Raw genomic sequence first — 12,008 nt, 5'->3', positions numbered from 1 at the left:
ATTTTTGGTGGACTATTTTGCCCTTTGAATACTTTTCATTTCCCCCCCCACCAAAAATTACACATCCGGTGTAATAATCACAGATCAGATATGCATCGACATTTTTAAAGTTTGCAACCTCATCTAAATACCACTCCGAAATCCAATCCAACATGTTAGACTGCATTTCTATGAAAATTGCTTCAAAATACCAACATCTTTTCTTCTTCAATTTTTTAGGACTATTTTGCCCTTCTTTTATTTTAAGTCCCTTGTCACCGATATTTTAATTTTTAAAAATTAAAATCTTCAAATACGCAATTATTTTTTCCTCCAAAATTAAAATATTTTCAAAATCCCGGACTAATTCTTCCTCCAACTATTTTTATTTCACATACTTTTTAATTTGTTTACAAATAATCAATTGATATTCTACTGCCTGAAAGAACTTTATCGTATTATTTTCTATATTTTATTTTCATCGATATTCTAAAAATTTCTATCTATTGTCATTTTTAAATATTTATTTCGTAGATAAACATGACGGCGATTCCAAAAAATAATTATATTAGGTTATAATATTTTATTGTAAATAATCACATTAATAATTTTAAAAATAATTTATATTGTATTTGAATTGATGGATTTAAAGTACTGATCCACAATAGCAATTTTTTTTTTTTTACTTGTATGTACTATTTCATATTCCAAAGAATTTCAAATATTATACCTTCTATTTTGAATTATATTTGCAGTATTGCATGGATTTCAAACTCATTTAATATGGAATTATTTAAAATTATTTACTTATACCATTCTTTCAAATTCAAATATTTTGATCCAAATTAAGTGCAATTAAGTAGAACACTTAATCTATTTTCAATTTTAGAAAAAGCATAAAGACATGGTCGCGAACAAAAATATATAATCTTGATTTTTTTAATAATATATGCTTTTATATAATTAAAAAATACCCTTTTTTCCGTCTTCAATTTTTTTGATCTGTTATTTTTTATTTTTTCAATCAGTTCATTAATTTTCGTTGTTCTCTTTGTTCTCAACTTTCACGTCCCTTTTCCGTTCCTCATTCTTTTTTTAATAATTTCTCATACTAAACTTTTATTTTTTTAATATTTTTAATTTATCAAATTTATATATATTTCTTAAATTAATAATTAACTTTTAAAATTTTAAAAATTAATTATGCCAACATATTTCATTGTGCCATGTATATGCTGGTATTGATTGTTGTTATTATTATTATCCATTAAAGGAAACAAAAAAGAAAATAAGGAAAGAACACAGGGACAAATGTGTAATATCACAAATAATTTAAAAAATATATAAATAAATGAAAAAAAAAGCAGTTACATTTGGTTTGGCCATTGGGCGTTGGGACAGGTACATGAGATCAGAGGAGTGGAGACAGTCAAAGCTGCCACCCCTTTTTTGGACGCTTTTTCAAATTTGGACCCTTCGATTTAAAAATATTCGGTTCAGATCTTGACACGTAGACCTGCAGTGTGTTTCTTCTGGATGGGCGGCAAATGAGACGGCTTCTACCCACAATTAAATATTTTAATTTATTTCAAACAATTCTTTCTTATCAATATATATATATATATATATCCACCACATATAATTTCATATTATATATACCAATAATAATTATAATTCAAGGGGTATAATTATAATTATAATTATAACTTCGTAAAATATAACTGTAATTTTATAAAATACAATAAATATTTACGTATTTTAGTCGAATCTCAAAGGGTATAAATGTAATTCACCTTTAAACTAATTAGAATATATTTCGAATCAGGCAAGAGAGAAAGCTACATCTAACCATATGAATGGTGGAAGCACAACTTCCGTGATGTCATCGTTTCGTTGATTATTTATATTTTATTAGAGTATTTTTTTGGTATTTCACATTTTTTTCTGTTAATTTTCTAATTTCTTATTTTTTTAATACTATTTTAAGGAGTTGTTAATTTGTTTTTTGAATTTTAACAAACTCCTAATTAAAAACTTGCTATTTACGAGCATCTTATAAACTCTAAAATTTTATTTTATCCAAATATTTTAAAACTTATTTTTATAATAAGCTGTAACATCTTATGTTTAATAAATATCTTATAAAATATTTTAATTGAATTTATCCAAACAGTCAGTTATACTTTATATCCTTATGAACCTCAGTGCAGGTGACGCATCATTCACTAAAAACAGAGCAACAATGCAATCTTACTAGTACTATTGCACCGGATCCTATCAGAGATTCGAAGTTAAACGTGCTTGAACTAGAATAATACTAGGATGGGTGACCCTCTAGAAAGTTCCCATGTTGCTCCTTTTTTTTTTAACAAAAAAAAAAAAACAAACTAGAAAATAGAGCAAATAGAAGACTTATGGTGTCTTAGTCCAATGGTTAAGATTGTTGTCCAATGAATAAATTTGAGGTCATGAATTTGAATTTCACCGAATTTTTGTGGATATTTATAGTATTGTCTCACTTATATGAATTTATTGTAATTTATTTTATTATTTTTAATTATATTAATGCATCGTGGTGTATTATTAAAAATATAAAAAAATAAAACAGACCAAATAGAACAACCCACAATTTCTTTTATTGTTGGCAACAAGTTGGACAAAAATAAGGGAAAAAAAGAGACACATCAAAAAGAGTCAAAAAGAAGTTTTATGCCATTTTCTTTTTTAAAGGGGGGTAAAATTACAACGGACTCTTTTGAAATTTGCCTTAATTACATATGTTTTCTAGTTATTTTGAAAATTACAAATATCCCTTATAATGAGCTGTGACAAGATAGCATTTATAATTTTTCAAATAACGAGAAAGTATTTAAAATTATGACAAATTTCAAAAGAGCTCGTTGTAATTTCTTTATTTAGTGTTTTTGTGATATGTGTTTCCATACCATTCCCTCCATCCCTCACTCCAAGGCCATAACTTTCATATATATATATATATATATATACATATATATATGTATATGGCCCATGCCCACTAATGATTATATGGTCAAATATTATTATACCTCACAATTGCATAACTGATTATCGGAGACTTGATCTTGAAAAAAAAAAACCAGCTAGATTATTTGGATGCATTATTTTATAATTTAACTGTATAAATATAAATTGTGGTTGAGTTTTAAAATTAACCTTATTTTTTAGGTTTATAAATAAATGAAAAAATATTTAATAAGCATAATGGATAATTAAATCAAATATAATTGTGGTGGGATTAGAAGCTTTAAATTATAGCTTATGTTATTATTTATTTATTTTTTAGAAAGAAGAATTTTTTGATGTGAAAAAAATATGATTTTATATTTTTAAAAGGGATTTAAGTGTAATTAACCTTAAAAATTATACGCTAAAGAAAGCATAGTACTTGTTTATGTTGCTTGTTTGTCATGTCTTAATCATAATTCCTCCAAAAGATGCTACCAATCATCTACTTCATCAATATTGTAATAAAAGTTTATGTTGGAGGGTTTTATCAAGTAAAAATTTTAAAAAAAATCCAAAGTATGTGAGTCATTGTCGATATGGTGATCTATATGTCTTACGAGTTGGAACCTCATTGAGGATTTAGAGCTCGTCAATTTGTGGATTGTATTATGGGATGGAAGCGGCCTACCCGTAAACTAAGAGGGTGTTTGGGTGAGATTATAAGCTCCTTAAAAAAAAAAAACAGTAAAGAGTTGTTAATTTATTTTTAAAATCTTAACAAATGCTTCGGGAATAGTTACAAATATATCATTACTAAAATCTTATAAGTTACATAATCTTATTTTATCCAAACGCTTTATGGGTTTATCTTTAAAATAAGATCCAACACCTTATAAGCTCGAAAAATATCTTATAAGATGTATGAGCTTATAAGATTTTCGAAATAAGTTCAGTCAAACACCCTTTTAATCCAATGAAAATTGAACTTAACTTATTGGTATATTAATGGAACTATAATGACCAAATTCAGCAATACTTCGACGAGATCTGAAAGAAACATTTTGTGAGGTTAAGTTCCCTTGAAATTTGCTTCCATCTAACAAATAAGTTATTTTGTTAATCAAAATTCACCATGACTCACCGAAGGCACGGAGTCGAGGCTCGAGGCTCGACTCACCAACCACTTGGTTGTGCACTCCGGAATCTATAGATAGACCCCTTGTTCTACATCATTTTCGGCAAATTCAAAATCACATTCCGACATTCTTAGCAATAGCAACATTTCTACAATCCTTGTCTTCCTATATAGAGCTCCAAAGTATTTCTCGATTCGTGGTTTCTCTAAATGTATAATACTACTATTCTCAGATAATGAAAATTGACGTATCTTAAAAATAAAGTACATTATATATGTCTTGAATTTTGATATTGTTCTAGAGTCAATTAACAACAACTCAAAGTAGTTCACTACATTAAGAAGATTAAGTTTTACAATTGAAAAATTATATTGAAGTTATATTGTAATTATACTTTTACAAAAATATTACTATACCACATATGGAAATGGTACCATATAAAAGAGAAAGACATCATTTGCAGAATTGCAAAGAGGAACTATGCCATGTAATATAGAGATTAGGTCAAATTTCACTATTAGTCCTTCATATCTATTTTTATCGCATTTTGGTCCATCATCTTTTAAATGTATTATACAAATGTATCTCGTTAGAGTTTCTGATCATGAAATTCTAACGAAATGTAAACTACAATTGATGAAATACTCTAACGTAAGGGGTACAATTGGAAAAAAAATAAATTCCTTCATTAAAATTCCATGAAATAATATTATATTGTATATTATAGTCTTTTTTCACATAAAAAACCCAAAAAAATTTGAGGAAAAAAACTATAACACCATATATAAAATAAATGCAATTGAATGCTGTAAAATTTTGGTAGTTTCCATTTTCTTTTTATATTAAAATGGTTAATGGTAGATAATAGCAAAGTAGAAAGTTGAGTTAAATTTAATTTTGAGGAATAAAAGATAAATTATTTTTAATGTATTTATTTGTCAAACATAATAACTAAGTCTCCACCAGTCACTTTGTAAGAATGTCTTATTCCCTTAGAATGAGAGGCAGTATGCAACAAGTTCTGAAGCCACAAATTCTTGGATCTCATTTTCCATTGGTTGGTTTTAACTCAATGTTAATTTGAGCCAAGACTTATACCTTTTTTTAATTATTTATTTATACATATATATATATAAATGATAAGGTGGGTTTTTAAATTTTGACTGTGCCTATTCTGGCACAATGTTTTAGTTTTTTTAATTTTTTTTTTCTCGTATGTGCATAAAACAACGAGGAAGCATAGTCATTTTGGTTGTTCCGTTCCTTATGGTTCAAAATACGCAGTGGGTCGAGTTGGATTAGCTTGGTCCAGAATCAAATTGAAGCAATAAAATGTTGGCCTGATTTGGTCCAAGTCCGCTTAATACTGTACCGGTTTCAGGTAGTGATATTGGGGACTAACTCAACTTAATGGTTTGGGACCACCTAACCCTAAATCGGGCCTACTAAGCCAAATTTTTATTATAATAATGTATTACATATAATTTTTATTTCTTCTAAGTTGACTATTCTAGTATTTTTTTATGTACTTTTGAAACTCTAATTTTAAATCTTTATTGTTTTACTTTTAAATTTTTAACACTTATAATTCATTTATACTCTTAAGTTTATTTTAAGTTATTGTGAGCTTGCTAGTCAAATTATTATATTTTAAATTCATTATATAGTTTAACTATTATCTTTTATAGTTATTTTTTTTGTATGATTTAATTTATTATTTTATATTATGTTATAGTACACCTAAAATTTTAAATAATTATTAAAAGAATACCTCAACTTCCTTAAAACAAAAAACAAGCACATTCAGCCTGGTTTGAGTCCCAGTCGAGTTGGTTCATGGGCTTCGTTTAAACATGAACCCAAGCCCGATCATAAACAGTAGTGGCCTGGTCCTTGATTGGGCTTTTGTAGACTAGGTTGTGCTGGTCTTAGAGCGATTTGGCCTACCATGCACCTTGACTTGTGGCTATAGCCGAATGCTACAATATCATTTTTTGTCCAATAAGTTAAACCTCCCTCCCCCCAATGTCAATGAAATGATGATCGTTTGAATTTCGTTGATTTGTAGCGTGTTCGCTTTAGCTCAAATTGGGTTCAATTTGAATTGAACTTATCATAGCACAATTGCTACATGATTAATGAACAACTTAAGTTAAAGTGATCAATCATATAGTCATAAACATATCTCCTTTATTGTGTGATTAGATTGACATATTTACAATACTTTGCTAAAAAATGTCAACTACTCAAATAATAAGTGAGAAGGAAAAATTGAAATGAATGCACCCACACACAAAGACACAGGGAGACATGAAGAACCACAGCCATACAATGAGTGAGAGGCTAATCCATCATCCAAAATCTGATCCACTCTCTTTCTCCACTCCACAAATCACCTCAAACACTCATAGGCCATAAACTTACCAATATCCCATATCTCATTTCTCATTTGTGAAGCCTAAAAACCAAGAAAGCAGAAGCCACCAGCTTCTGCACACTGCCTCTACTACTTAACTTCTTGCCACTGCTTTTGCTGTTGCATTGTTTGCATCAATATGGCTTCTGCTGCTCTCTCATCTCTGCAGGTCTCCTCCCCCCACCCCACCCGCCACACACACACACACACACACCCTCCTACACTCTGTTTATATGTATATGCACATTGATACATTTACATATTGAATCTGTATGTCTAGCTTGATATGTTGAAATGAACTTGCATACATATTATATAAGTGCAGGTGGGCTACAGCAAGGGATTCTCTGAGTTCTCCGGGCTTCGGGGCTCATCATCGGCTCTCCCGTTTGCCAAGAGGGCGAACGACGATTTTGTTTCTGTTATTGCCTTCCAGACCTCTGTTGTGAGTGCTTACGAACTTAGTACTTGGCTTATGAATGTTGTACTAAGCTTTGCCTGCAAAGTCTTCATGTTTTGCTTATGCTCTATGTATATTTATCTTGGGATTAGGCTGATTTCTTTGGTCAAAGTTGTCTCTCTTTCATTCCCATTTAGTAGTATAAATTTGTGGTGACTATGTGTGTGGAGTAGGTTGGTGGAGGGAAGAACAAGAGAGGAGTGGTGGAGGCTAAGCTAAAGGTGGCAATCAATGGATTTGGGAGGATCGGGAGGAACTTCTTGAGGTGCTGGCATGGAAGAAAAGACTCTCCTCTTGATGTTATTGCCATTAATGATACCGGAGGTGTGAAACAAGCCTCCCACCTCCTCAAGTACGATTCCACCCTCGGTATCTTTGAGGCCGACGTCAAGCCCGTTGGCAACGACGGTATCTCTGTCGACGGCAAGGTCATCAAAGTAGTGTCGGACCGCAACCCTAGCAACCTCCCGTGGAAGTATGTCTCGTTCATGAGTCATATTGTGGCTTAGAGCTGTAATATTTAGCAATATGTATGATGCATTTGTTCAAATACATGACACTCTTTATATGCTCGTGACTGGCTGTAGGGACATGGGAATTGATCTTGTGATTGAGGGAACCGGAGTGTTTGTGGACAGAGAAGGTGCCGGTAAGCACATTCAAGCCGGGGCAAAGAAGGTGCTCATCACAGCCCCCGGAAAGGGTGACATTCCTACATATGTTGTTGGTGTCAATGCTGATGACTACAGCCCGGACGAGCCCATCATCAGCAATGCTTCCTGCACCACCAACTGCCTTGCTCCTTTCGTCAAAGTCCTCGACCAAAAATTCGGTGAGCCAAAGAAAATTCTTTGTTCATGCCTAGTCAATAACCAGATATATATATATATATATATATATGAACAGAACAAATGATCGACTTGAGTTGTAATGATGTAAAAGAGATGCAATGCAAAGTTTTCTTGTCTTGATGACTAGATAACTTAAATTGATGATAAAACCTGGATTTAACTATTGTTTGCATATGTGAAGGCATCATTAAGGGAACTATGACCACCACACACTCCTACACCGGAGACCAGAGGCTTCTTGATGCCAGCCACCGTGACCTAAGACGTGCAAGAGCTGCAGCCCTCAACATTGTGCCTACATCAACTGGTGCAGCGAAGGCAGTGGCCCTTGTCCTCCCACAGCTCAAAGGAAAGCTTAATGGCATTGCTCTCCGTGTGCCCACACCCAACGTCTCAGTGGTGGACCTTGTGGTTCAGGTAGAGAAGAAGACATTCGCTGAGGAAGTGAATGCTGCTTTCAGGGAGGCTGCTGATAAGGAGCTCAATGGGATCTTGTCCGTGTGTGATGAGCCACTCGTCTCGGTGGACTTCCGCTGCAGCGACGTCTCGTCGACTGTGGACTCTTCACTGACAATGGTCATGGGAGATGATATGGTTAAGGTCATTGCATGGTATGATAATGAGTGGGGTTACTCGCAGAGGGTGGTTGATCTTGCTGACATTGTTGCAAACAACTGGAAATGATGAGCTCCCTTTTCTTTTTTTGTTGCTGGTTCTTATGTTTGTAGATTCTTGTGTCCATTGGGAATTGTAATGAGAAAGCAAACAATTTTCCATATTGCTTATGTTAAATAATTAACACGGTTAATAAGAGGCTTATGTTGAGTCTTTGTAAGAATTCTCCGTTTCAAATTCTTGGTGAATGTAATTCAGGTCTCATGACCTAAAGTTAAAACATTTACAATCATGCATACACGGTGCATTTAGTAAAATTCCTGTTATAATTACCCCAGAACCTTTTGTCCATTAAGCCTCCTAGGCATTGTAACAACATTCAGAATGTTTTGCTACAATTTTCGAAGCAACGATGTTCTCTTGTATAAGCCTTTGATTCGTGGAATGATCAGCCAAACCAGAGCCATTGTGATCAAACCGCCACCATCTGGGATAAGAAATCTATCACATATGTAAGATCTAAATCAAAATGGTATACAAGCGATTGTGCAAGAAGATTTGCCTGTGGCTGTGTGGGTGATAGCCACGAAGCGGGTTGACAAAGTGCAACGTGCATGCATAATTTAGGCACAGTAGTTTCTGAGTTTTCAAGCTTCCAATCCCCTTTTACATACCATATTAAGGATACAATACTGCAAGAGCATTCACTGGCTGCCAGTTTCCATTGTAACTGAACTCCACCCTTAAGGAAAAAAGGAATAATCGTTCAAATTTTGTATGCATCAAACACAATACAATCCCTGGAGAGTTTATTTCATAGAAAATGCACCTCTCATGCCACTTTAGCCCCTGCAGAGGAAACAGAACGAAAACAGGACAAATAAGTAACATCAATCGTGTGAAAAACAAAAGATATAATCTCAGCTAAGTGTTAAGTAGAGTTAATTCAGACCTGATGAGCAGACTCTTTTATGTAAAAAAGGAAGAATTAGCATTCAAAGAAAGAAGTTGCAAATAATAAAGATAACTCTGACTGCAACACAAACTTATCACTGCAATCATATGGAGAGCTACTGAATTTTGGGCGCAGATAAATCATAACATAATTGCCTGCAAGCTTATTTGGACTGCAAATGAACCGGACTCGTCTATTTCTAAGAAAAATGCACAAGTAGATACCACAGGTAGCAGACACCTTTCTAGTGCCATTGGTGCTTCTATAAAAAAATGGTGATGGGACGTACATAACCAAGGGACCATTCAAAAAGATCCTTTAGTGACACCAGTATATGCCCTAAGATTACGAACCAAGGTAAGAAAACCAAACAGCACAAAGTATCTCTTCAGGGTGTATATATCCTTTCATATGTAACCCCCTTATTTCCTCAATGTACAGTCACCAGCACCACTATTTCCATCCCCCAATAGTTGCATAATACATACTCCTCATCAATATATTAGTCTGCCACCAGTACAAACAGCCATTCCTCGGAATCCAATCCACCTAACATGCAGCCTTACCTGATTGTTGCGGACCAAATTCCATCAAAGCCCTTACTTGAAATGGAAGTAACATATAACATGATTAAAGATTGACCATCAATACGCTCAATAATGGAATTAATAACTAGCACCATGAGTCAGATTAACAGACGAGAGCCACCCATCTGCAATTACATTGCTAGCAGGCAAGATACTTTCACATCATTTTACTTTTTGTTGAAAGTGTAAAAAATTGCCAATGTTGAGACACACTTCACAATTATAAGCTACAATACTGTGTCAGCTGTATGTGTCTACAGTCTAGACAATTTTCAACATGTCTAGTTAGCCAACACTCTACCCACTTTTCACCAGAAAAATTAAACAATCAACCACTAACACAAGGACAAAGATTTTTCCAGGAAACAAGCTGAAAAAGGGGACAATAGATTTAGCATTACCTGTCCCCTTCTTGTAACAGACTATTGCTCAGCATCTGCAGGATGTATTTGATTGCTTCAGCAACATTTTCGTTTTTAGTGATTTCCTATTTCCCCTATTCATCTTCATATGTTTTCTTTTCTCTTTTTTTCTTTTTCTAGATATCCAGGAAGACAGTAACAATGACTTCCACATTTTAATCATAGACGACATTAATTATATAAAGACATGACAAACCACTGGGTAACTCCAAGCAACTTCAGTGACTTAGGCTGATATGTTATCGCGAAGAAAACTAAGTCAGCATAGAGTATCTGATATCTTCTAATAGTTAACTTTGACACAAGCACTTCAATGCATAGCATATAGGAAGCTACAAGGAAATGGGAAAGCAAAAAAAAATCACAAAAAGAAGACAGAGCAGGAAAATCTGAAGAAGAAAGAAAGAGGAAAAGAAAGGAACACTGGAATGAGCATGGCAAGAAAAAGAGAAATGAAAAAGGACCACAAAAATGAAAATTAAACAAAGGAAAGAGAAGAAGATAATACAAGAACACAATACATTCTGCATTAAATTATATTGTTGCCTGTGAATTTGAACTTATCTTAGAACTTGGCGAGGGATACGTAATGATAGGAAAAAAAAATGTTTCATGCACCAAACTGTAGTACTGGCAATATTGGGGAGTGGCAGTTATGCAAAAAACATAGAAATCAAATAGACATCACACCGTAACATATCAATTTGAAGATATATACATCTCTTTCCCATTTCTATTCAAGAGAGTTCTCAGCTGCTCCACTCTTTATTTTCATGAATAATTTGAAAAAGTTAAGGGAATATGAAAAAGAAAACAACAAGAAGGAAAGCAAAAACAGAGCGAAATAATTCAACTCAGAGTAAGAAATCAGTGCATCAACTTATCAAACTATAAGAGAATTTAAAGAGAGGCTGCATACCATTTGATAATTGAGCCAAAGAGAAAATGTTGCATAATAGGAACCTTCTCCAGAACTTCTACTTTATACATCTTTAGCAGCCCACTGTTCACCTTATTCCAATTTGGAACACCACTGATGTCATCCAACATAGGTGAATGCTCAGCAAACAACCCCTTCTTCACCTTCTTCACAAACACAATACACGAGAGATACAAGTACTCATTTGAGAAATTCTCCAAAATATCCTCATTATGAATTGACTTTGGCTTCATATACTTGTGGTCAATCAGTTGTGATGACCCAAATATATATGGCAAGAAATGGTAGTCATCAAGTCCCCACACACCATGGGATCCAGCAGGCTCTAAGCAATATGTAAGTTGCAATTTTCTCATCAACTCCAAGTACTTGACAAACACTCTTGAGACCAAAGCTTGATAATCCTCTTCCCCCACAACACCCAATCTTGCTAGGCAATACAACCACGCAGCAAAGTTTGTCTCATGACCTGTGCCTATTAGATAAGAGGAATTGAATCAAAAGATTAGTGCTAAATTTTACAATACCAGAACATACACAGAATAAATGGTCAGAGTGCTTTACAAAGCTATGCACTTCAATAAATCACATTCCTAAACATCAGCATCATCAGTGATATCCTACTCAAATCTGCGAGCCCACAAAACATTAACAACAACACC

At 33.4% G+C, this 12,008-nt stretch overlaps 2 protein-coding genes across 4 annotated transcripts in view; one reads left to right on the top strand and one right to left on the bottom strand.

Annotated features, from left to right (window-relative positions):
* On the top strand, positions 6,518-8,665 carry LOC105156113 (glyceraldehyde-3-phosphate dehydrogenase A, chloroplastic). The gene is made up of 5 exons (XM_011072158.2): positions 6,518-6,685; positions 6,842-6,961; positions 7,150-7,451; positions 7,564-7,808; positions 8,009-8,665. Exons 1-5 carry the CDS (start codon positions 6,656-6,658, stop codon positions 8,509-8,511), a joined length of 1,200 nt encoding a protein of 399 aa, XP_011070460.1. The 5' UTR covers positions 6,518-6,655; the 3' UTR covers positions 8,512-8,665.
* Positions 8,556-12,008, bottom strand: part of LOC105156112 (serine/threonine-protein phosphatase 2A activator) — a 4,564-nt gene continuing 1,111 nt past the window's right edge. The window contains exons 2-4 of one of the 3 annotated variants that reach the window (XR_847345.2): positions 11,326-11,821; positions 9,117-9,291; positions 8,556-8,943 (exon numbers count right to left, since the gene is read on the bottom strand). Coding sequence is in view for 1 of the 3 variants with exons in the window: in XM_011072157.2 (XP_011070459.1) it covers positions 9,285-9,291; positions 11,326-11,821 (503 nt within the window). In the remaining 2 variants the exon portion in view is untranslated. Of the gene's footprint in view, positions 9,292-11,325; positions 11,822-12,008 lie in introns of all 3 variants that reach the window. The other 2 variants (XR_847346.2, XM_011072157.2) reach the window with 2 other exon arrangements.

The sequence above is a fragment of the Sesamum indicum genome, linkage group LG2 (genome assembly GCF_000512975.1).
Source record: "Sesamum indicum cultivar Zhongzhi No. 13 linkage group LG2, S_indicum_v1.0, whole genome shotgun sequence".
Lineage (NCBI taxonomy): Eukaryota > Viridiplantae > Streptophyta > Magnoliopsida > Lamiales > Pedaliaceae > Sesamum > Sesamum indicum.
This window is presented reverse-complemented; position numbering and strand designations above follow the sequence as displayed.

Coding starts and splice junctions, on each gene's coding strand:
- LOC105156113 (XM_011072158.2), top strand. CDS start 6,656: ATGGCTTCTGCTGCTCTCTCATCTCTGCAG. Junction 6,686..6,841: donor CTGCTCTCTCATCTCTGCAG/GTCTCCTCCCCC, acceptor ATATAAGTGCAG/GTGGGCTACAGCAAGGGATT. Junction 6,962..7,149: donor TTGCCTTCCAGACCTCTGTT/GTGAGTGCTTAC, acceptor TGTGTGGAGTAG/GTTGGTGGAGGGAAGAACAA.